Source organism: Otolemur garnettii, unplaced genomic scaffold, assembly GCF_000181295.1.
Source record: "Otolemur garnettii isolate 467f Iridium unplaced genomic scaffold, OtoGar3 scaffold00114, whole genome shotgun sequence".
Taxonomy (NCBI): Eukaryota; Metazoa; Chordata; class Mammalia; order Primates; family Galagidae; genus Otolemur; species Otolemur garnettii.
In genome coordinates this window covers 3353060-3376141 of record NW_003852509.1, presented here as the reverse complement: position 1 = coordinate 3376141, position 23082 = coordinate 3353060, and the positions used below count along the sequence as shown (strand labels likewise).

General features: G+C 39.4%; 1 protein-coding gene across 1 annotated transcript in view; it reads right to left on the bottom strand.

Moving 5' to 3' along the window:
• CSMD1 (CUB and Sushi multiple domains 1) overlaps positions 1 to 23082 on the bottom strand; it is a 1810668-nt gene that overhangs the window by 142394 nt on the left and 1645192 nt on the right. The window contains exons 41-42 of the mRNA XM_023517585.1: positions 16541 to 16750; positions 12095 to 12283 (exon numbers count right to left, since the gene is read on the bottom strand). Of these exons, the coding sequence (XP_023373353.1) occupies positions 12095 to 12283; positions 16541 to 16750 (399 nt within the window). The remainder of the gene's footprint in view (positions 1 to 12094; positions 12284 to 16540; positions 16751 to 23082) is intronic.

The following is a 23082-nucleotide window of genomic DNA, read 5'->3' as shown; positions in this document are numbered from 1 at the left end:
CCATCAGCTAATTTGCTAAGGTTCTGTCCTTTCAGCCTCCTTCTGGACGGGAGCTTCTGTAAAAAGCTGGCTGCAGTTTGCCATCTTGGCTCCGCCCCCCTTATTTTTTAATTTTTACATATACATGTGATTATTAGGTTTCTACTTTTTGGCTTCACAAAATTGAAAAGGCTTAAAATTTAACAACAATAACAATGTTTAAGATAAGGACTAGGAACAAAAACCTCGTAAAGAATGAACAAAGATAAATACGTTCAGAAAAGAAATCAGACGATTGCTGCAATGAAGTGTTAAGCAATAATAATAATAGTAATGCAAAGAAAGTAACATTCACACTGCCAAATAAGAGTATGTCTATTATAGAAGGCTTTGACTCTGAGGTTCAGTATGGAGTCATCAGTTAACTTCTTATTAGTTTTTTTCCAATGTCTCAAAAAATAGACAACTAATATTTATAAATAAGACGTCTGCTATTTTTATATCACTTAGTGGCCCTAGGACATTAAGCAAGTCAGCGATGGTTGCCACGATTTATCTATGAAATGTAAACAACAAATCCTGTCCTTTACCTACTCAGCGGGTATCTGTTGAGAGTTGACTATGTAGCCGGATGTGAGCAACAGGCTGGGGTTACCAGTGAACCAGACATACCCCATTTCTGCCTTCACAGAGCTTACTGAAGAGTATGGAAGAGAGGTATTAAACAAACACTAAGTATGAAACTTTACTGGTGAGAGTGCCCTGAATGAAAGGAACAGACACTGCTTATCACATAAAATAATAACACTCTCTCAGTGCACAGTAACATTTTCTCAAAGCAAAGATCTCCTGCTCTCCTGCTGTGTAGACTTGAGATGAAAAGAGTCAAAATAAGTCAAAATTTTCTCTCCCATCTATCTCCTCTGGCCTGATCTTTATCAAGTTCCAAAGAAGTCTTTATCGTCCCTGCAGTGGCATCAAAGGCGTGTTCGGATCTGCTCATCTGGGCAGCATCTCCCTGAACTCCGTGGAGACTGTGGCTGTGTGATCAGACACCACAGGAAGTGCATCTATCCCGTCCTCCTCTCCCTGAAGGCCAGGTTCAAAGGGAAGGCTGAAGTGAGATCAAGGAGGAAGCTCCGTGTGGAGCACAGCGGGTGTCTCCCAGCTTCTCAACTGCCTGCCTGGGAGACTCTGGTCCAAGTGTGGTGAGGAGAATATCCAGCTAAGGATCACAGCATGGGTGCTGTACCCGTCACCGCCAGGCTGAAGCCAGCCAGACTCCTCCGCTGTAGACAGCCACAAGGCAAAGAGATGCACATTCATTTGCATGTTCATGAACACTCAGGGATGTTAAAAATAAAGAGTTCAGGTTTGGAGGAAAGGCCGCTATGCAAAACACAGATAATGAGAGAATGTGCTCAAGTTGTTTGTACATGTATTTTTCCAGAGGAAATAGGTGCATAAAGGTGACAATGCCACACATTTTGATCAAATTCTAGAGTTAGCATCGCTATGCTGGAGGGAGGGTCTGCTCTCCACATTCAAGCCCCTGCTCCCCACTGCCTGTAGCAGACGTTGTGCGATGTGCTAGGGGAAGCTTTCAGTTGGTCACACACAGGAGATAAAGGAGATTCTATCTTAGAAATCACTGTCTGATGATGGATATTTCAGAAACAGTTTTTGTGAGTACAGGTAAGAAAAATAAAGATACAGAATTGAATTCTTTATGGTTATTTTTATTCTGAAGTATTAGAAAAGATTATTTTCTGTATTTACCAATTAATTGAGTGAATCTTGATTTTAAAAAATATGCATACAATAGTACACTACTTGGCTGTTGAATTTTTCATGTCAATTATACAATCATATTGTTTTCAACTTATAATCTCTATCAAATTCAAAGAAGCTGTTAAAATATTTATCACATTAGTTACTCTAATAATTACATCTGTCTACATCGTCTCCATAATGTGCATACTAATGCATTTTAAAGTATATTTTGACAATGTTTAAGTGTTTTTACAAAAGCCCTTAAAAGTGTAGTTACATAAAAATTTCATTGATAAAGTATTAATTAGGCCCACACAATAAGTAACATTTTTGAACTATATTTGCAAATGTGGGTGCATATTTAATTATAAAATTACATGTAGTAAATCAATATGCCTAACTCTTTTAACCATATTTTAACAATTACCACCCATTTTTTTAAACTGAGACTTACATGTAATTAATTTACTGACAGAAAATGTCTTAAACTTCTCGTGGCCCTTTCATAGATACACTCTTCCATCTGTTTACGTGCACAGGTATTGTCCTTTCAGATTATATTGTTCAAATAATTTTAAAATACACTAATTATACTTAATAGATTCTTATGTACCTCAGCATGTACTTATTTTCAGCATAAAAATACAAATTGATTCACACACACTTGTGAAGATCACTACTTTAAGATTTAGAAGTATTGTATTAATTGTGTGGATTAATTGCTGCATTAATTTTAATAACGAAACTCAAAGGTTATTCAAGGTATCTATGTTTTTCTTCTGAAGTTTTTATAAAGTCTTCAGGACTGAACCTTTGAAGACAGCCTTCCAGTGCACTTGCCCTCTTTAGTGACCAGAAATCTTCAATGATAAACCACTATGGATTATCAAATACATTTTATTTAAGGATCCAAGGTGGGCAACAGAATGTGCTCTCTCTGGGGAATATTTCACTGTTGTCTAGTTGTACACTAATACACATATGAACAGCCCGCTCAGTCTCATAAAAATTATTTTTTTAACTTTCACAGGTAAAGTGCTTTTTGTTTTATTTCATTTTTTTTGGTTTGTTGCTTTTTTTAATAGAGAGGCTATTAATCACATTGGATGGGGCTTAGAAAATATTTTATGTAATACCTCTACTAATCTGTTAGTATTTATTTAATGATATAATTTTACATGCATTTTTGATACCATTTGAAGATGATGGCTATCACTTAAAGGTAATGCTGGCTTTTCTAACACCTTTGTGACATTAGAAGGAATTAGATCCTTTTTCTCTTTGTGACATTATTGGTAAGAAAAGAATAAGGTGCAAATGTTTGTTTAGTAAGGAATTTGGCTTTGCCCAAAGTGAATTTGCCTTTGCCCTCATTACTGGGAGATCACTGTGGCTCACCTGGCAGGAATGTCTTTTTGAGCGTGTAACTGTTCCCACCAATAATGTTAGGGCAGGAGCTGGTAGCACCAGAAATTCTAACCACATGGATAAGATGGAGGCTTCTGGGGTCCAGCAGTCTATCTGGGGGCTAGATTTGACCATGTGGACAGTCAGTCATGATGACATAGCAGAGCCCCACTGAAAACTGGGGCCCTGAGGCCCAGTAAGGGTTTCAGGCTGAGGACTGCACATCGCCACACACAATTCTGAGAGTCATGCTTCCTGCTAGACCACCCTGTCATCTTTTCCCTTGGATGATTTAACACTTCTCTTCTCTCTTAAAAACTGTACCTATGAGTGTAATAGCTTTAAGTGAGTTCTGTGAGCACTGGTAATGAAGCACGGAGCCCCAGGCTGGTTTGGGGAGTCTGAGACGTATTAGTCTCCCAGTGCCATTAACTCCGGGCAGTCATATATAACACGAAGGAATTAGGAAAGCCACCATTACCTTTAAATGTAGCCAGAAAGATCTATTTTCTTATTTTCACACTGATGGAATAATTCTAAACCACTGCACTTATTTTCATATTGAAAAACTAAGTTTCAGGATGGTGGACTAGAGACATCTCCTTAGCAGCCACGCACAGTGAGACAGGAGAGAGAGGGCCCCGGCCACCTCTGGCTGGGGTATCTTGTCCAAAAATATCACTCTGGAAGAACAATGAAGCAGGAGACTCCAGGAGCCAACAAGGAGGTCAGCAACAGTGAAGACTGGCACAGAAGGCAAGTGCCTGGGTGCAAACAGAGGCCGCCCAACCCTCTGACAGGGCTAGGGACAGTGAAGGCCTGTCCTACAGGTTTTTTTCTAGACTTGAGTGCTTACCAGAGATGACTTGGGAGGGCTTAACTGAGTGAGTGAACTTGAACAGTGCCTGGCAGCTGGGATTGAATCACTGGCCTGGGTGAAACTCCCATTGGCTTGGCTACTAGCAGGGCACCACCATTGGGAGGGTAGCCCAGAAGGAACAGTCTGCAAGGCCCCAGCACCTTGGCCAGCTCTGATGTTCCTGTTGAGTTCAGGCAGCCATCTGTGGGGTGAGTTGAATGGCTCCCACGACCCAGAAACCCCTTGGTGGCCAAGGGGCACTTTTGAAAGGTTGAGGTGTTGCCTCCTAAGGAGTCTGGCAAGAGTCTCAGCCTCCCCACCGTGCAAGGACTGAATTTTAGCCAAACAACCAAGTGACAATTGAGGGCAAATAAATCAGAAAGACAGGACCATTGTCTCCTCAGCAATTAGATAGTGTATTTCAGCCTCCATTTTATACATCAAAATCAGTATGCATGTTTTGGGTCTCCTAACACCACAGAGCCACCTGGTGTCCAGGAAATATATTGCATCATATACCTCTTCTCTTTTTTTCCCATATTCATGGAGCACCAACTTGTGTCCAGCAATACATTGCTATTTATATATATATTTTTTTTCTTTATTCAATTACTCGATTTTTCTTTAGTATTTTTTGTTTTCATTTTGTTGTATTTTTAGTTTTTCATTTTTACTTTTTTCAATTGCCAGAGTTTCATTTACTTTCTCTGCCCCTTTCATCCTTTCTTTCTTTTCTATTTTTCTCCTTTTTTTTTCTCTCTATTGGTAGAGATTTTTCTACTTTTCTCATCTTTCCCACACAAATTCCTCAAGCAACAACTAAGGTATCTCTCTCTTTTTTTTATTTTCTCTTTCTTTTTCTTTTCTTTTCTTTTTTTTTTTTTTTTTGACAGAGTCTCACTATGTTGCCCTCAATAGAGTGCTATGGCATCACAACTCACAGCAACTTCCAATTCTTGGGCTTAAGTGATTCTCTTGCCTCAGCTTTCCAAGTAGCTGGGACTACAGGTGCCTGCCACAACATCTGGTTAGGTTTATTTTTTGTAGTTGTCATTGTTGTTTAGCAGGCCTGGACCAGGTTCAAACCCGCCAACCCCAGTGTATGTAGCCGATGCCCTAACCACTGAGATATGGATGCCAAGCCAGATATCTCTTTTTTAATCTTAGAAAATTTTATCTTTTATTGTTTTTTGTTTGTTTGTTTGTTTGTTTTTGTTTGTTTTTGGCTGGGGCTGGGTTTGAAACAACCACCTCTGGCATATGAGGCTGGCACCCTACTCCTTTCAGTCACAGGCACTGTCCCTTGTTTCGTTTTGTTTTGCAGTTTTTATTTTATTGTTGTTTAAAAGTAAAAGGAACAAGTAGGGGCAGGATGTGAACAAGAAGAGAACACACATGACAAAGAACCAACAGAAAAATTCTGGCAATGTGAAAACCAGAAAGATCACCCACCTCAAGGGATCATGAGGTGGCTACCACAGAGGAGTCCACCTATAAAGAAATTATAGAAATGAGAGAAAGGGAACTTAAAATTTAGATGGCAAAAACAATGAAAGGAATGGAAAAGGGGAAAATCAACAAAAGGAAATCAAAACTGACCCAAATAATGAATGAAATACATAAAGAAATGAGAAAGGATATATCAGAGTTAAGAAATTGAAGAAGTCAATCAGGGAACTTAAATATTCAGTAGAAAGTATCAATGACAGATTAGACCATTGAGTATTTCAGGGTAGAGGATAAGGCTTTTGAGCTAACCCAGGAATTAAAAAAACAGAAGAGAGAAACAGCAGAGCAATTGCTTAGAGTATGGGACTTTATGAAGTGTTTAAACATACTAATTATAGATATCCCCAAAGGGGAAGAAGGATGACACAAGGAATGGAAGCACTACTGGAGGATATCATAAATGAAAATTTCCCAAGCATCATCTAAGATTCTGATACCCTCTTTAGAGGGATATCAAACTCTGGGTTGGTTCAATACAAACAAATCATCTCCAAGACACATTGTAAAGAAACTGTCCAAAGTCAAGGCAAAAGAGAAAATTCTGCAAGCAGGCAGATGTAAACACCAATTTACTTACAGGGCCAGATCCATCAGGGTAACAGTGGAATTTTCATCTGAAACTTTTCAAGCCAAAAGAGAGTAGTCATCTATCTTTAACTTTCTTAAACAAAACAATTTTCAGCCCATAATTCTGTACCCTGATAAACTAAGCTTCAAAATTGATGGAGAAATAAAATCTTTTACTGACATGCAAACATTGAGGAAATTCACCACAAAAAGACTAGCTCTACAGGAAATACTTAGACCTGTTCTCCACACTGACCATCACAATGAACCACCAGCACAGTGAACACCCAGAAACTGAAGGACAAAACATAGCTGCCACAATGGCACAAAAGATAAAACTAAGCAATGGACATTACCAAATAAGATAAATGGAAATTTACTATACTTATCAATTCTCTTAATAAATTTAAATGGCTTTAATTCCTCACTGAAAAGGCACAGGCTGGCCAATTTGATAAAAAAGTACAAGCTATCAACATACTGTTTCCAGGAAATACCTAATCTTGAAGGACAAATCAAGACTCAGGGTGAAGAGTTGGAAAACAATAATTCAGAGAAAGGGAAATCAGAAGAAAGGAGGGATTACAATCTTATTTTCAGATATAAGTGCATTTAAAGCAACTAAATAAGACAAAGATAGTCACTTCATACTTGTCAAGGAAACAATACAATAAGAAGACATTTCAATTCTAAATATATATGCACCTAACTTAAACACTAGTTTATGTTAGCAGATTTATGAAACAGACCTTAATTGATTAGAATAATATGATATTCAATAACACCATAATAGCTGGGAATGTTAACATCCCTCTGACAGAACTGGACAGATACTCTAAACAGAAATTAAACAAAGAAACAGGGACTTTAAGTTCAACTTTAGAGTACTTGGGCTTAATAGACATACACAGAACACACCATCCCAAAACCAATGAATTTACATTCTTCGTATGAGTCCATGGAAAATTGTACAAAATAGATCATAGCCTAGGACACACAAAAAAATCCTAAACAAAAATAAAAGAACTGAAATTATACCTTGTATCTTTTCAGAGCACAAGGCAGTAAAGCTGGAACTCAACTCCAACAAAAATTTTCATCCCCTCACAAAGGCATGGAAACTGAACAAACATTTACTGGATGACAGTTGGGTCAAGAAGGAATAAAAAAGGAAATTATAAAATTTATTGAACATAACAATAATGAATCTACAGACTGCCAAAATCTGTGAGATATTGTTAAAGCAGTTCTTAGAGAGAAATTTACCACATTAGATGCCTACATTGAAAAAGTAGAGAGTAGATCGACAACCTAATGAATCATTTCAAGAAAATAGAAAAGAAAGAACAATCCAATTACAAACATAGCAGAAGAAAAGAAATAATCAAAATTAAATCAGAAATAAATGAAATTGAAAATAAAAGAATAATTCAGAAAATTAATGAACAAAAAGCTTGTTCTTTGGAAAGATAAAATTTGACAAACCATGGGGGAGATTAACTAGAAACATAAAAGTAATATTGCTAATAACCTCAATCAGAAATGAAAAAGGGAAGTTAATAACAAATACTATAGAAGTATAAAAGATCATCTCTGATTATTATGAAAAACTCTATGTCTGGAAATTTGACAATGTGGAGGAAATGAATCAACACCTATAATCACACCATCTTTCTAGACTTACCCAGGAAGAAACAGATGTATTGAACAGATGAATATCAAGCACTGAGATCACAGAAACAATAAAAAAGCTTCCAACAACAACAAAAAGCCTGGGATCAGACAGCTTCAAACCAGAATTCTATCAAACCTTCAAAGAAGATCTTATATCCATACTGTAGAACCTATTCCAAAACAGTGAGAAGGAAGGATCCTTCCCTGACACATTCTATGAAGCAAACATCACCCTGATAACAAAACCAGGAAATGACCCAACTAAAAATTAGAACTACAGACCAATTTCTCTAGTGAATACTAATGCAAAAATGCTCAGTAAGAATATTAATTAATAGATTACAACTACATAATAAAAAGTTACACATCACAATCAAGGAGGCTTCATCCAAAAGATGCAAAGTTGGTTTAACATGCACTAATTCATAAATGTAATTTGCCATACCAATAGAAGCAAAACAAAGACCATCTGACCTTCTCAATAGATGCAGAAAAAGCATTTGATAAAATTCAACATTCTTTTCTAACAAGAGCACTTAAGAAAATAGGCATGGGGCACATTTCTTAAACTGACTGAAGTCAGTTATGATACATACATAGCCAATCCCATACTGCATGGAATAAAACTGAAAGCTTTTCCACTTAGAACTGAAACCAAAGATGTTCTCTTTTGCCACTACTATTCAATATATTTCTGGAAGTTCTAGGCAATGTAATCAGACAAGAGAAGGATATCAAAGACATTCATATGGGGACAGAGGAGGCCAAACTTCCAATGTTTGCCACTAATATAATCTTATATTTAGAAAAACTAAGAGACTCAACCACAAATCTCCTGGAAGTCATCAAGAAATACAGTAATGTCTCTGGGTAGAAAATCAATGTCCACAAATCAGTAGCTTTTTTATTTGCCAATAACAGCCAAGTTGAGAAGCAAATCAGGGACACAATTCTGTTCATAGTAGTTTCAAAGAAAATGAAAATACTTAGGAATATATATAACAAAAGATGTGAAGGATTTCTACAAAGAAATTGGGAAACCCTAAGAAAAGAAATAGCAGAAGACATTAACAAATGGAAGAACATACTGTGCTCTTGGCTGGAAAGAATAAACATTGTTAAAATGTCTGTACTACCCAAAGAAATACACAGATTCAGTGCAATCTGCTTTAAAATATCAAGATCATACTTTAAAGAACTGGAAAAAATAGTTCTTCATTTCACATGGAACCATAAAAAAACCCCATATAGCCCAGGTAATCTTCAGTAATAAAGACAAAGTTGGAGTTATTACTCTACCAGACCTTAGGCTATATTACAAGTCTTCAGTAGTCAAGACAGCATAGTATTGGCACAAAAATAGAGACATAGACATACGGAACAAAACAGAAAACCAAGAGATGAAACCAGTCCCCACTGGCCATCTGATCTTTGATAAACCAGACAAAATCATACAGTGGGAAAAGAATCCCTATTCAACAGATGGAGTTGGGTCAACTGGATAACCACATGTAAAATACTGAAACTTGACCCTCATCTTTCACTACTTATAAAATTGACTCAAGATGGGCTCAGCTCCCATAGCACAGTGGTTATGGTGCTAGCCATATGCACCACAGGTAGTAGGTTCAAACCCAGCCCAGGCCAGCTAAACAACAATGACAAATGCAACAAAAAAACAGACGGGCGTTGTGGTGGGCACCTATAATCCCAGCTACTTGGGAGGCTGAGGCTCTTAAGCCCAAGAGTTTGAGGTTGCTGTGAGCTGTAATGCCATAGCACTCTACCAAGGGTGATATATTGAGACTCTGTCTCAAAAAATAAATAAATAAAATTGACTCAAGATGGATAAAAGATATAAATCTAAGAGATGATGGTAAAAAGCCATCATGGTAAAAAGCCTAGACAAAGCCTATCATAGCTCAGTTTATAGTCGCAACATGTAGAAACAACCTCAATGCCCATGAACCCAGTAATGGATTAATAAACTCTGGTATATGTATACCACGGAATACTATTCAGCTATAAAAAGATGGGGACTTTACATCTTTTGTGTTAACCTAGATGGAGCTGAAACACATTCTTCTTAGTAAAGTATCACAAGAATGGAAAAGCAAGTATCCAATGTACTCAATACTAACATGAAGCCAGTAGAGGATCTAATACACGCCCACATAAGAAAACAACTCAATTCAATTTATGTTGGGGAGAGGGAGAGCATGGAGGGAGAGAAGGGAAGGAGAGAGGGAGATTGGTGTGCTTAGACTGTGTCAATGGGCACAATATAAGGATATAAGGCACCACTTTGGAGTTCAGGACAAAACCACAATCGGGACTCTACCTAACAAAGCAAATACTGTCCCCTAATTGTTTGTACCCTCATATCAATCTGAAATAAAAAAATTAAAAAAAGAAAAAGAAAAATGAAGCTTCAAGAAATCATGCTATCAAATTAAATATTTAATTTGTTTTTTCTTGGTTTGTTTTTTAAGTATCAAGCCAAAGAATCTACCATTTACATATGAATTTAAAGGTTTTAGCCTAAAATTACACATCAGAAGTGGTTGCAATACCGATAATTTCAAAGTAATTTATACATATCTGTGAGATTTTTTAAATGCAGGGTAGATTTAGGGTTTGTTGTTGTTGTTTTTAATGTTACAGTTAAAATTATCCCAAATATGTTACTGTTATCCTTAGTTTTATAAAATTAATTTTAAATGTGTTTTAGATTGAATTAAATAAACATTAGATTATGATAAAAAATTAAAAAATATGGCTAAAAGACTTTTACATAGTTGTTTTCATAATAACATAGACTTGGAAAATATGAGTGAAAACTATGATTTCAAAAGTCCCCTGATGTGCTTTTTTTTAACTTCTTCAGTAAAAATTCACACATAGGTAGATGTCTTTCCCCTTTCCCCATGGGATATAAGCTTAGCACTTCACAGGTCCAGAGTTGGTAATTTCATTATTTTTTCATTCAAAAGTACTGTATTTATCATGTTGGAATATTGAATTCTCAGGAACTTTCTTTTCCATATGCATTATTCATAAACATACTAGTGATCTACTGACATAGTTGATATTACAAAAGTGTCTAAGTCATCATAAAAATTAAATAGCCCTACAGAAGCCCTACATGATTTCTGCTCAGACAAGGAACATCAAATGAGTATAAATACCCAGCACCACTGCTAGTACCTGTTTCCAACATCTCCCAAGAAACCACCATCAACATGCACTATTAAACAACCCTTTTTTTTTTTTTGTACAGAGTTTCACTTTATCATCCACAGTAGAGTGCCGTGGCGTCACACAGCAACCTCCAACTCCTGGGCTTAGGCAATTCTCTTGCCTCAGACTCTGGAATAGCTAGGACTACAGGTACCTGCCACAATGCCCTGCTATTTTTTTGTTGCAGTTTGGCTGGGGCTGGGTTTGAACCCACCACCCTCAGTATATGAGGCCAGCGCCCTACCCACTGAGCCATGGGCACCGCCCTAAACAACATTTTTATTTCCTCTGAAGACTGTATCCTTGCTTACAATGTTTCTTCTATCTGGAGTGGACTTTATCTCTGATAGAGAACTCTTCAGGCCCGATACAAAAATTAACTTGGGGGTGGGTGCTCATAGCTCAGTGGTTTAAGCACTGGCCACATGCTCCAGAGCTAGTGGGTTTGAACCCGCCATGGGCCTGCTAAACAAAACAAAACAAACAAAAATATAGCCAGGCATTGTGGCCGGCACCTGTTGTCCCAGCTACTAGGGAGGCTGAGGCAAGAGAATCACTTGAGCCCAAGACTTTGAGGTTGCTGTGAGCTATGATGCCACAGCACTCTACCACCTCCATTTTCTGAAATACAGAACCTATATATGTTTATCATAAATCTTAAACAACTAAAAATAAGCAGGGTCAAATTAATAAGTACCCTTTCCCCTCTGATCCCACCATTTAATGTACCCACTGGAAAGCTAAACTCGGCTGACTGCCAAGGTTTCTCTGATTAATTCCCACCCTAAGTCATGTCCTTACCCACAACTGGGATGACACTGTCCTTATGTCACCTTTTACATTTTAATCATGTGTGTCTGTTGTTTTGATATCCTTATAACTTCCTGGGGAATGAAGGTTGCTTTTTTAAATTAAACTTACCAGTATAGGATAATTCCTGAAATAGTAAGTCCAGTGTTATAATAGAATCTTAATAAATATTTGTTGAATAAATTAATGAATTATTGGATATATTCATTAAATATTCAAGGCACTATTATGTCCATGAAAAAATTAAGTGGCTCCCAAGGAAAATATTTCACCTACCATCACATCTTGGAAAGGGATGGTTCCAGTTTCTGTTTGTCCCATGCTGGCAGGTGAGGACAGGCTGGCCGATCAGGATGTACCCAGGGTAACACTCGAAGGATACCGACTGTCCTACACTGTAATCCGAGTTGATCCTGTACCCATTCTGAAATGGGGGCGGCTCTGGACAGTTCTGCAATTCATAGGCTGAAACAAAGATACAGACAAGAGGTTAAACGTGTCTGCAATTTGGGGAAGGAATAGGACTACTTGCAGCTTCTTAAGATTACATGTTGGATATAAGGTTTTAAAAATGTCTTTTATTAAATAGCTGCCATCTACATTGAGTAAAATGATCACTGGTGTTTAACTGGTGTTTAAACACCACATGTGTTTAATGAACACTTACTGTGTACTTTAGAAAGACAAGAGTGCAAACCAAAAAGAAATTTGAAAATGCTTACTTTGGAAAGAAAATATATGACTTGAAGTTTTTAAAAAATTAATAGAGAAAATAATAAAAAGGGCCTCTACAGGACACTGAGGAAAGAAACGCATAGTAATTTCCTTTTAATTTAAATGAGAAGTACACTACCACTCTAAGAACTTCTAACTAGGAAAAGAATATTTGTTTGTATTATTTTATTTAACTAATTGCTTGACACAGAAACAGAAAAAATTTTTATTTTCTTCAGTTTTTTTTTCCTTAAAAAAAGAACAACTAAATTGTAGATCGCTGAGCTAGCAATTACTATCAGTAAATGTTTATAACAGATGATTTATTGTGCTTTATCATTAAGTCTTTTATGTCCCCTAGAATAAACTCTCGGTAGAATGACAGATAATAAATGTGCAGGCAGCTTGTGTGATTTAAAAATTTACCCATAAATTAGTAAGAATTAACTAATCCATAAATTAGGTGTAATGTCCTGATACTGTGATCCTAAAGCTACGTGGCCACCAGCACAGGCTCTGCTAGAGAGGATACCAATGCCTTGTGTGGCAGAAGCCCCCGCCACCTCTCAATCTCAGTATCAAATCCCCGTGTACACAGGGTGACAGGGGACCGTCCTCTAATGCAGCAGCAAAGCCAAGGTGTGGAGAGCCAGCTCAGCAGGAGCTGCACAGCCTCCCTGTCCTGTCATTGCTGAAAACCAGCCAGGGACCCTCAGAGCCAGGCTGCACACGATCGGTCACAAGAGAAAGAGAGGTCACTGGCTACCGTCCTCTCCATCCACTGATGATAGAGTAATGATATAAAGAATCCAAGAGACTGAAGTGTGGCTTTTCATGTAAAAAACCAAGAAAACAGAAATTTCGGTTTCATAGGGACGTTGTTTAACCATTTACAACATTAGAGGTGAATGTGTAGCTTTGAAATTTGTACAGAAATGCTGAAAAGTAAATGGTCTTCAACTTATGCCAGGTGTTTTCCAGACCTTAGCCCCTATGTTTCTGTATTAATTACCTGAAATAAAAGGGATGAGACAGAATGAGAGATGAGACACGAGGAATCACCTGGAGCACAGACACTCGAGGGAAGGTGGGACGGAGGCCCCTGTTGCTGCCCAGGGCTTCAGGAGACTGGGCTGTATTCAAGCAACCAAAATTTTGTCTCTCCAGATTCTGTCCCCAGGGATACTCATTCAGATGTCATGACCCAAAGCACCACACTTGATTTTGAAGGGTCCAGTTCCCCAGATACAGAAGGGTGGGAAAGACATGGTGGGCAGCACTCACAGTGCCACACGGGGAGATGCTGAGCTCCTGAACGAGGCTGTCTGTCCCCACCAGGCAAGCAGAGGTCGCCTCCTTCCGGGCTCACACAGAGCTGAGTGCAGAACCATTAACCACGGGGAGTGGGTGGAGGTGGAGAGCATCCCAGCTGAGACCACTGCCTGTGTAAAGGCCTGTGGCCCCCGGGACACTTCAGACAGCACCAGGACTGCAGAGGATGAGGATGGGGAGCAGCAGCAGGTGTGTGTGTGTGGGGTCCTAGATTTTGAACCAGATTCTCAGAATCTAAGAAAGCCTGAAAAAGGCTTTCATCATAAAAGAGATAAACCATTTTGCTTTCTGAAAAGATGAGGGAAGTCAGAAGAGTAAGTCGGGTGAGAACTTTAAGTGTTTTACAGTTTTCTAGGAAAAGGACCTGGGAGCAGTTAGAACTGCTGGTGGTGACAGGGGGAGGCTGGTGGGTTACAGGGCTGTTGCACCCCAAACTCAGAGAGCAGGGGCTGCAGCATGAGCTGGGCAGGGTTGGACACAGGGTCCCAGTGCCTGTGGAACCCCATGGAGATGCACAGGTATAGGACTGACATCCCATCCCCACGTCCACAGGGACCCTGAACTGCAGGCACAGAGACCAGAGCTATTCATTGCAAATGATGATCCTAGTCATGGAATCCAGGATGTGTGGAGAAAGGGAAGAGGTCAAGGAACCAGTAGAATCGGACTTATCCAGTGAGGCCTCTGTGAACCAAGAAGCCGTGGGGACCCTGATGCCAAGAGACAGGGTGTCAGAAGTGGCCGCAGTGCCAGGTGGTACCAGGATTCAGGAGACATGACGTGTATCTCTGAGATTTAGTGATGTGGATGTCTATGGAAAGAGAAGCTCTTGTATAGATCTTGCATAGGTAAGAATACTAAATGCAGACTATAAATGTCTTAACACAATAACTAAGATGGCGCCATGAAGGCTGTGTTAACCAGTTTGATGAAATTATTTCAAATTGTATATAAAACCTGCACATTGTTCCTCATGACTGCATTAATGTACACAGCTATGATTTAATAAAAAAAAAAAAAAGAATGGATAAAAGAAACAAGGAACAGGTGTGGAACCAGAGAAGGCTGATGTGGACCATCCTTCCAAAAATCAGTAGGAAGTAGACTAGAGAGGAAGCTAAGGGTTCATTAAAAATTGTAGCTAAGTAGGAAAGAGAGAGAAGACAGGAGGGAGAGAGATTTGATTAAATTCAAACACTATTGGGAAGGTGCAGCAGGGAGGCAGTGGCTACAAATGCAGTAGATTTCTAATGCTTCAGAAAGCGTAGAAGGAGCTCAGAGCACCTTACTGGACCACCCTCCATGGGAGGAGAAAGAGAGCAGCAAACAGGAGCACATCAGACAGAACTGCACCCACTTTGCTGTGGGATGCTGCTTCCCCTTGATGCTCTTTCTCTGCTGGGTGCGTGTGTGTGCATGAGTCTTTCAGTTGGGACTGATATCTTTGCTGACATTGAGGAAAATAAAGGTTAGAAACAATGAACGACACAGAGGGCTTGTAGAGGAATTCGGGCAGTGCCTGCGGACACACTGCTCACTGGTCCAGCCTTTAGCTTCCTCACTTTTATCCTGAGACCGGGATTTCTATTTAATAGACCTCAATTCTGGAAGTCTATGTCTATCTTTTATACTTTAGGTGAGAATTTCATTAACAATATCTGAACCCAATAGAAAATACTAGCCTCGTTCACTAATAAAATATGAAAGCTCTGCTTCTGAGGTCAGTCTCTGAGAGTAAGGAAAGCAAGTGATTTAGTCATGTTTGAAAAAATATAGGCTCTAGATTTAATATTCAACTTCACTTGATTTAGCAATATTCAGAAAAAGGCCAGATAAATTTTTATATGAAATTAAAATGCTAAACTTTTCCACACGTCAAAAAAAATGCTTTGCTCATAATTGATTCAAACTATTTTTAGAAATTGCATATTTGACTAGATTAACAAAAAGACGTCAATAGCTACAGTAGCAGCTGCACAGCTGACACCTCTCTACACCGACCACCTCCTTAAGTTGACAAGATTTTCATAGACTGAACAGGTGTCACGTATCCACATCAGCACAGTAGACTTCATTCCTTGTGCTGACCTCATCTGTGTGCTGGCCTCATCTGTGTGCTGGCCAGTTTGCTCCAGTCCCTTGAGTGGTCAACTTACAGAGGTTCCACTGCATTATTTTTGTCTTTTTCTAGAATGCTTTGCACATGCCTTGAGCAGTACATGCAACCGTCAATGCATGAGAGACAGTGCCATACCACTTCCATTCTAGATTTAGGGCGTACAGTGCAACACCCTAAAGGGACACTGGCCGAGAGGGACACAGTGAAGGGACACTAGCCAAGAGGGACACAGTGACTGATAAGAAGCCTGTGTAATAATGACACTGTGGCTGGACAGGTCCACGCCAATGGCCACAGAACAGTGTCAGGGCAAGGGCCAGCAGAGCGGGCAAACTTGGATGACAGCCCCATCATGCCCAGTGTCTGTGTCCTTCCTGTGTGTCCAAGAACCACCAAGGCCTTCTAATCAGAAACCAGCTACTCCCACTAAGAATAATTCCAACTGCACTGTTTTCTGTTTTGTTTTTTAACCATACGTGCTTTTAGCCAGTTAGGGAGATTTACATTCAAACATAACTGAAGTGTAAGAAGCATATTTAGTTTTTTTTACTCCGTACCTTGGTAAGCGAGTTTAAACCCTTGCCGGTTCTGGGAATGGTCGCTGTAAAAGTGGATGCGTGTCTCGTGCGTGGTGCTGAGCAGAGCCGCGGGCAAGTCGGCCCCGCTGAACTGCCCGATGGTGGGGCTGGTGTGGTAAGGGCCATTCTGGATTTCTAGGTAGTCGTGATTCGCTTCAGTAGAAAAGTTCAGGAACTGAATATGAGCACCTACAAAAAACACGCAAAACCAATAGAAGTTCATCCCACAATGTATAAACTCAATGCTTAAAAATAGTACTGAAAACTTTACCAGTCTCCCAGAATAGTGTCTCTCCATGAAACAGAGCTGCCTGGAGGAGGAAAACAGGCATTTGGGGTCACCACAGTGTCACCCTGCTACTTCTCACCATGTGATCTCTGCCCATGACATGAATGTCCACAAAGCCACTCATGTGTGAAATGTGAATATTCCCAGGAAAGTAACACAGAGTTGTACAACGGCAGTGCTTACAATGGGGATTAGTGCAAGTGAGCCTGGGGACAGTTTTCATTCGGTTGCTGTTACAATAATTGTTAAATCCCTAAACACAAGGCTGCAATCATATGTTATGTCATCAGCAAGTTCATGTATGGCTTTACAAAAAATAAATAAATAATAAAGAAACACCAATTTTAGTCCAAAAAATTGCCAACAAATTTTAAAAGTGGCTTTTACCCCAACTGGATGGTCATACCATTTTACAAGAGATTTATTAGTTTAGCAAGTGATTGTTTTTAATTATGTTAGGCACACAAAACATATTACTGCTGTTTATAAAAAATATTCTAATCCAATTTCAACCTCACTATAACTTTCACAACTAAGTCTAACAGTCTGGCGCTGCTCAACATTCCAAAGGACTATTCAGACAACCAGGATCTCTGTCATCATATTGATCTGAGCACTGAACCAGCAGTGGCTACTAACTTAGAAGAAAATAAAAATAATTTAGAATCGTTTGCTATTATATTGTGGCATTTTTGAAAATTCATTTGACTACTACTCCTAAAATATCTTATTACCTTTAAACAATTTATAAAGAGCTCCAAAGACATTATTAGCCTTTACATAAACCTAAACTGGGAATACTAATGGCCATATTCTCTCAATAGAGAAGAGAAGCTTTGCTTTGCGTTGATTGCTTTTCTCCTGTTTATGATAGATACAAATATTTTTATTTTTTCATCCATTATATTATGTTTCCTAGTTTGGGGAAATTGGATAACAGTTACATGGTTATCCTACTTAAGTGTAAAATGCAGAGAAAGTTTCACGCCAATGTATGTACTCAGGTGTCAATGAAAATACAGTTATTAAAGGTCTGAATACAGTAAAAAAAGGAGAGGAAAAAACTCAGATAAAAAGTCCATAGGGAAGAAAAACCTAAAATTACTGAATAAAATTTAAGGTCATATAACAAAACCAATTTCATTAATTATGGAATCAGCTTTGCAAGGAAGAATGATAAAGTGAACAATACCCTTCTGCAGGGCTGAGCATAAGGGTGCTCCGGGCAAGTTCTCAGCCCATTCCCATGCCCACCCCCCAGGGTCAATTCCTAGAAAAGCCTTCAGAACACGGGAAGCCCCAAGTTTCACAAAAATCCCCAAGTTCCCAGTGGATGAACAATGGTTGAAACCTACCTAAGCTGTGCTACCCAAGCAATAACCATTGTTACATAACTATACCCATTGTGACTTAAGATGTGTCCATTGTAAACCAAGCCGTAACCCTGCCCTGAGCTAACCACAATGGTTAGCTTTTGTCTGCCTGCTTGCTTAAGTCACGCAAAGAAAAAAAAGTATAAATAATATAAAAGACAACTTGCCCTGCACTTCAAGGCCGCCTGTCTCTCAGAGCAGTGGCCCCCTGTGCAGGTGCAAATAAATCACCAAGTGATTCCATCTAAGTGGGGTCCACGTCTATCTTTTCAGGTCATGAAGGTTAAAACAAGGGCAACTGTCATGCTCAGGGAGCAGTTTACCAGCTAACTTTCCCCTGCTAAGGTAATCAATGTTATTATCTTCACCTTACTAGTGAGCAAACTAAGGCTTAGAAATGCTAGATGTCGGGTCTGACCTTAACACAGGGAAAGATGGACCGAGGGTGACAGCCACGTCTGACTGACAATGTCTGCGCCCTTCCCAGTGTGGGCATGTATGTAGGCTAGGCGAGAGGTATAATGTTATGCTTTTAGAAATATTCCCCTGGTTCTTAGAGAAAATCAGTTTGTATCTTATTTGTTCTATATAGATTGAAAGAGCACGAATAAAAGAAAGTAGAATGTGGAAAACTTCAGGAGGAGAAAAAAAAGATAGATCTTTAACCAATCAACCACAGTGAGAAATTCTTTTGAGAATGAGAACGAGATTCCTATTACTGGCGGTCCTCGGATCTGCAGCAGAGGCTGTCACCAGTCAGGGAAGGAGCAGCCCCGGCTGTGTTCTCGGCTACTCAAGCACCATCCACTGGGTATGACCCCCAGGTGGAACAAATTTAAAAACCATCTGTAAATATTTTAAAATGTCAAATATTGCTTTTTGTTGACCAGCCATCCATGAGCTATTTTTTCCCTAAATTCCAGCAAGTATTTTTGGTCAAAAGAAATTCAGAAGCAGGTAAAAGAAAAAAAAGAAAGAAAGAAAGAGGGCGGCACCTGTGGCTCACTGAGTAGGGCGTTGGCCCCATATACCGAGGGTGGTGAGTTCAAACCCGGCTCCAGCCAAACTGCAACAAAAAATAGCCGGGTGTTGTGGTGGACGCCTGTGGTCCCAGCTATTCGGGAAGCGGAGGCAAGAGAATCGCCTAAGCCCAGAGTTAGCTATGAGCTGTGATGCCATGGCACTCTACCGAGGGTGATAGAGTGAGACGCTGGGAAGGAAGGAAGGAAGGAAGGAAGGAAGGAAGGAAGGAAGGAAGGAAGGAAGGAAGGAAGGAAGGAAGGAAGGGAGGGAGGAAGAAAGAAAGAAAAGATGGTAACAGTGAGAGAAGGGGAAGGAAGGAGAAGTGGGGGTGAAAATGTCTTCTCCTGTGGCTCAGCCCAGCGTGTCCCCTCCACACTGCCCTGACAGCTGACCAGGGGACCCTTAGGTGACATATCAAGACCTGACTTATTTCCTCATCCATTTCCAAACTAAAAAACACAATGTTCTTTTGTGCATGGCCCATAAATATAATAAAATGGGTTGTGTTGCTAATTAATAAACTATACTAAACAAGTGTGTGTGGCCGCGTTTGGACACCAAATCCACATGCCTGATTATAGTTTCTTAAATGTCCTTCCCATTCCCCAGAGAGTAATCACAAATCACCTGTTAATGACATTCCTATTTATGTCCCCAAAGTACCAGATAGAAAGGAAAACTAGGGCAACGTTAGAACATTTACAATCAAATGGTGGGGACATGGCTTAAAACGTGCTCATTTCAGATGCATACTCGCAGGCTTCAGAGTATTTACCCAGAGACACGTTTTGAAATTCATGGACAGGCATGGTTATGAAAGGGGATGAAGGCAGCAAGCAGATCAGGGAGTGAAAACTGAAGATAGCCAACATCTCCAAGTCCAGGGAATCGTGGAAGTGGCTTTTGACTGATATGGAATTAAACTTGAAATGGAAATGGAATTATGACAATTATAATATTGTGAACAAAATTACCATTTCAAGCAGGATAAATTATACAGCCACATATCAAACCACCTAATACATATCAGGAAATAGAACAGGGCTCAGCTCTAATCTGGCTTAAAATAGAATTATTTAGCTATCTAATTTTCAGCAAATTGCATCCAGTTTGACATTGTTGAGTCCAAATGAAGGGATTAAAATAAGCATAACCTAGTTATCCCGTTATAATAGCAAAGAATACTAAAAAAAACTGTGCTATTACAGGCAGATCAATCCAAATGCTTATCTTTGGGAGGATGTACACAACACAGTCTCATCCAACTGTCGTCACATATTAAAAAGTAAGGGCCAATAAAGAGCCCCCTGCACAAAGAAATTTTCGCTTTTGGGTTTGACAGACCTTTGAATAGTAATGTGATTATGATTTCAAATTTAAAAGCTAGTTTTTAAAGGATAGAACTTATGATCAGTAATTGCTGTTTTGCATTTTCTGTGTGCAGTAAACACATGGAAAAAGTTAATAGCTATGGAATTAAGTGAACATCCTAAATAATCTTTTATATTATCTCTGTGTTTTCTAGGTGGGCCAATGGCATAGTAACTCTGGACAGCATCTTGTGCAAGATAGTGAAGTGATTTTTAAATATAAAAGGCAATGGCAAAGCAGAGAAGACTTGGTTATTTTTTTTGATTATACTTTAGATATTCTCAAGAAAATAGAAACAAATTCTGAACTGATCAAGCTCTGTCAAAGCAATACAAAATGGCAACCGAAGTCTGTGAAAAAGAAGGAAAATGGCATAAAAACATGGAGAATTTGGTTTAGCTACTATGCTTCAAAACTGCCCCGTGAGATTGCCATTTTATTATGTCCATTTTATAAATAAGGAAAGAGGGTTTGAAGCATTTGACATCTTGTGCAACCAATAATTGATAGAGCTATGATTCCTACTTAGCTGAACGCAGAGCCCAAAATTGTGAGAAACTACTACATATGCTCCCTACGACTTGGGCATTGGTCAGGGTCTCTTTGATCATTTTAAGAGGCAAGCTGCATTGAGTCCTAAAGAGAGGGTGTAGAAAGTGGTTGTCCTAGAATGAATAATTAGAGAAACGAAGTAAGGTAGTTTTCACAGGATGCCACAGCAACCATTCCCTGCTGCCTAGTTATTTATTTAACTTTTTTTTTGAGACAGAGTCTCACTTTGTCATGGTTGGTAGTGATAGCTCACAGCAACCTCAAACTCTTGGGCTCAAGATATCCTCTTACCTCAGCTTCCCAAGTAGCTGGGACTACAGGCACCCACCACAATGCCTGGCCATTTTTAGAGATGGGGTCTTGCTCTTGTTCAGGTTGGTCTCGAACCTGTCACCTCAGGTGATTCACCTGCCTTGGCCTCCAAGTGTTTTCTAGATGGGCCTTGCCTTTTCTATTTAAAAACTACTGCACTAATATTGCACAAGATGCTGTCCAGAATTACTATGCCTTACTAATTACTATCCCTGTGGGATTACAGGCGTGAGCCACCATGCCTGCCCCCCCCGCCCGTTGCCTATTTAATTAAACTATTGATTGATCCAAGTGCATAGAGTAGGAGAGTGGGATTGATGAAAAGAACTATTAGACTAAACTGGTAGTTATTAGTAGTTCAGATAATCTATCAGGCAGTCACATGCTTATTCAGTAGTAAGGGAAGATTCAAAGGATCCAAAAAAGTCCCTAATGAATGAAAAACATTAAACGTATTTTGCCCCATGAAAAGTTAACAATACCTCATATTCTGGACAAGTGTTTTTATTCAGGGAAACTGGGGAGGCTGAAGTTATCTGTGCTTGGCATTACAACAGATGAGCCCTGAGAAACCCAATTCCAAAACTGACACCCAAGGACCAGGAATATGTGCTCAGACCCTACAGGTGACATCTGGAGCCCAGGACATGCCTGTAAGATCACTCTGAAAGAATAGCAGGAGCTTCATTTTTATAATTTACTTCAAACTTTTGACTTGCCATGTTGGCTTTTGGTCAATAATATTCTATCTGTACTGACAACTTCCCCAAATCTCACATTTTTGGCAGCAAAGCAATTTATCCTAAATAAGCAATGTTTATAAAATCTTAGGAGAATCTCCTTATTTAGATTAAAAGTGATGAGAAACATTTCCTGACTTAGTGCAACCCTGGCTTCCAGTGAACTGGGGCTACTTTGTGAAAATGAGTCATTCTTTGTGCCTTCCAACCAGGGCCCCCAGGGCAGAGGCACTGGACTCCGCCCCCCTTGACCGCCACTGCTGCTTCCTGTACACAGTACCGTCTGAGATCCACTCCTCTAAGCCATTGTTTTCCTGTTACACAGTGTTCCAAGTTTAAGAAGATAAAATTCACAGTACACCTGACATTTGCTTTGGGTCTTAAGTCAGCAAGTTTCCTATAATGTTTGTTTCTTGATAAAATTTCCAGTGATACTGCAAAGATAACATTTTTGAATATTGTTCCCCACACTCAGAACACAGAGGGGCTAGCGGGAGACCACCCTGCAGACCACACACATGCAGGTGGGAAGTGGAGAGGAGGAGTGGGGTAGTAACAGGGACCCACCATTTGAACCTGCATTGGCAGGAGCTGATTAAATCCACCATAGTTATTAATCACATAAGTGTCTTATCTAGGCATTAAGGAGGAAATACCTTTCTACTCTTATTTTCCCACTTAATTACCAAGATCCTCCAACAGCAGACGTGTCCCCAGGAAGACTTCTCTTGTTGACATCAGCAGAGACACCAGACTATCCGCCTAATCTCACTCTGGCCCTGTTGCTATTTCCCATCATTGACGTCCGTGGAACCTGTTCATTGCATTTTTTTTCCTTCATAATCTTTCTAGGCTTTCCCC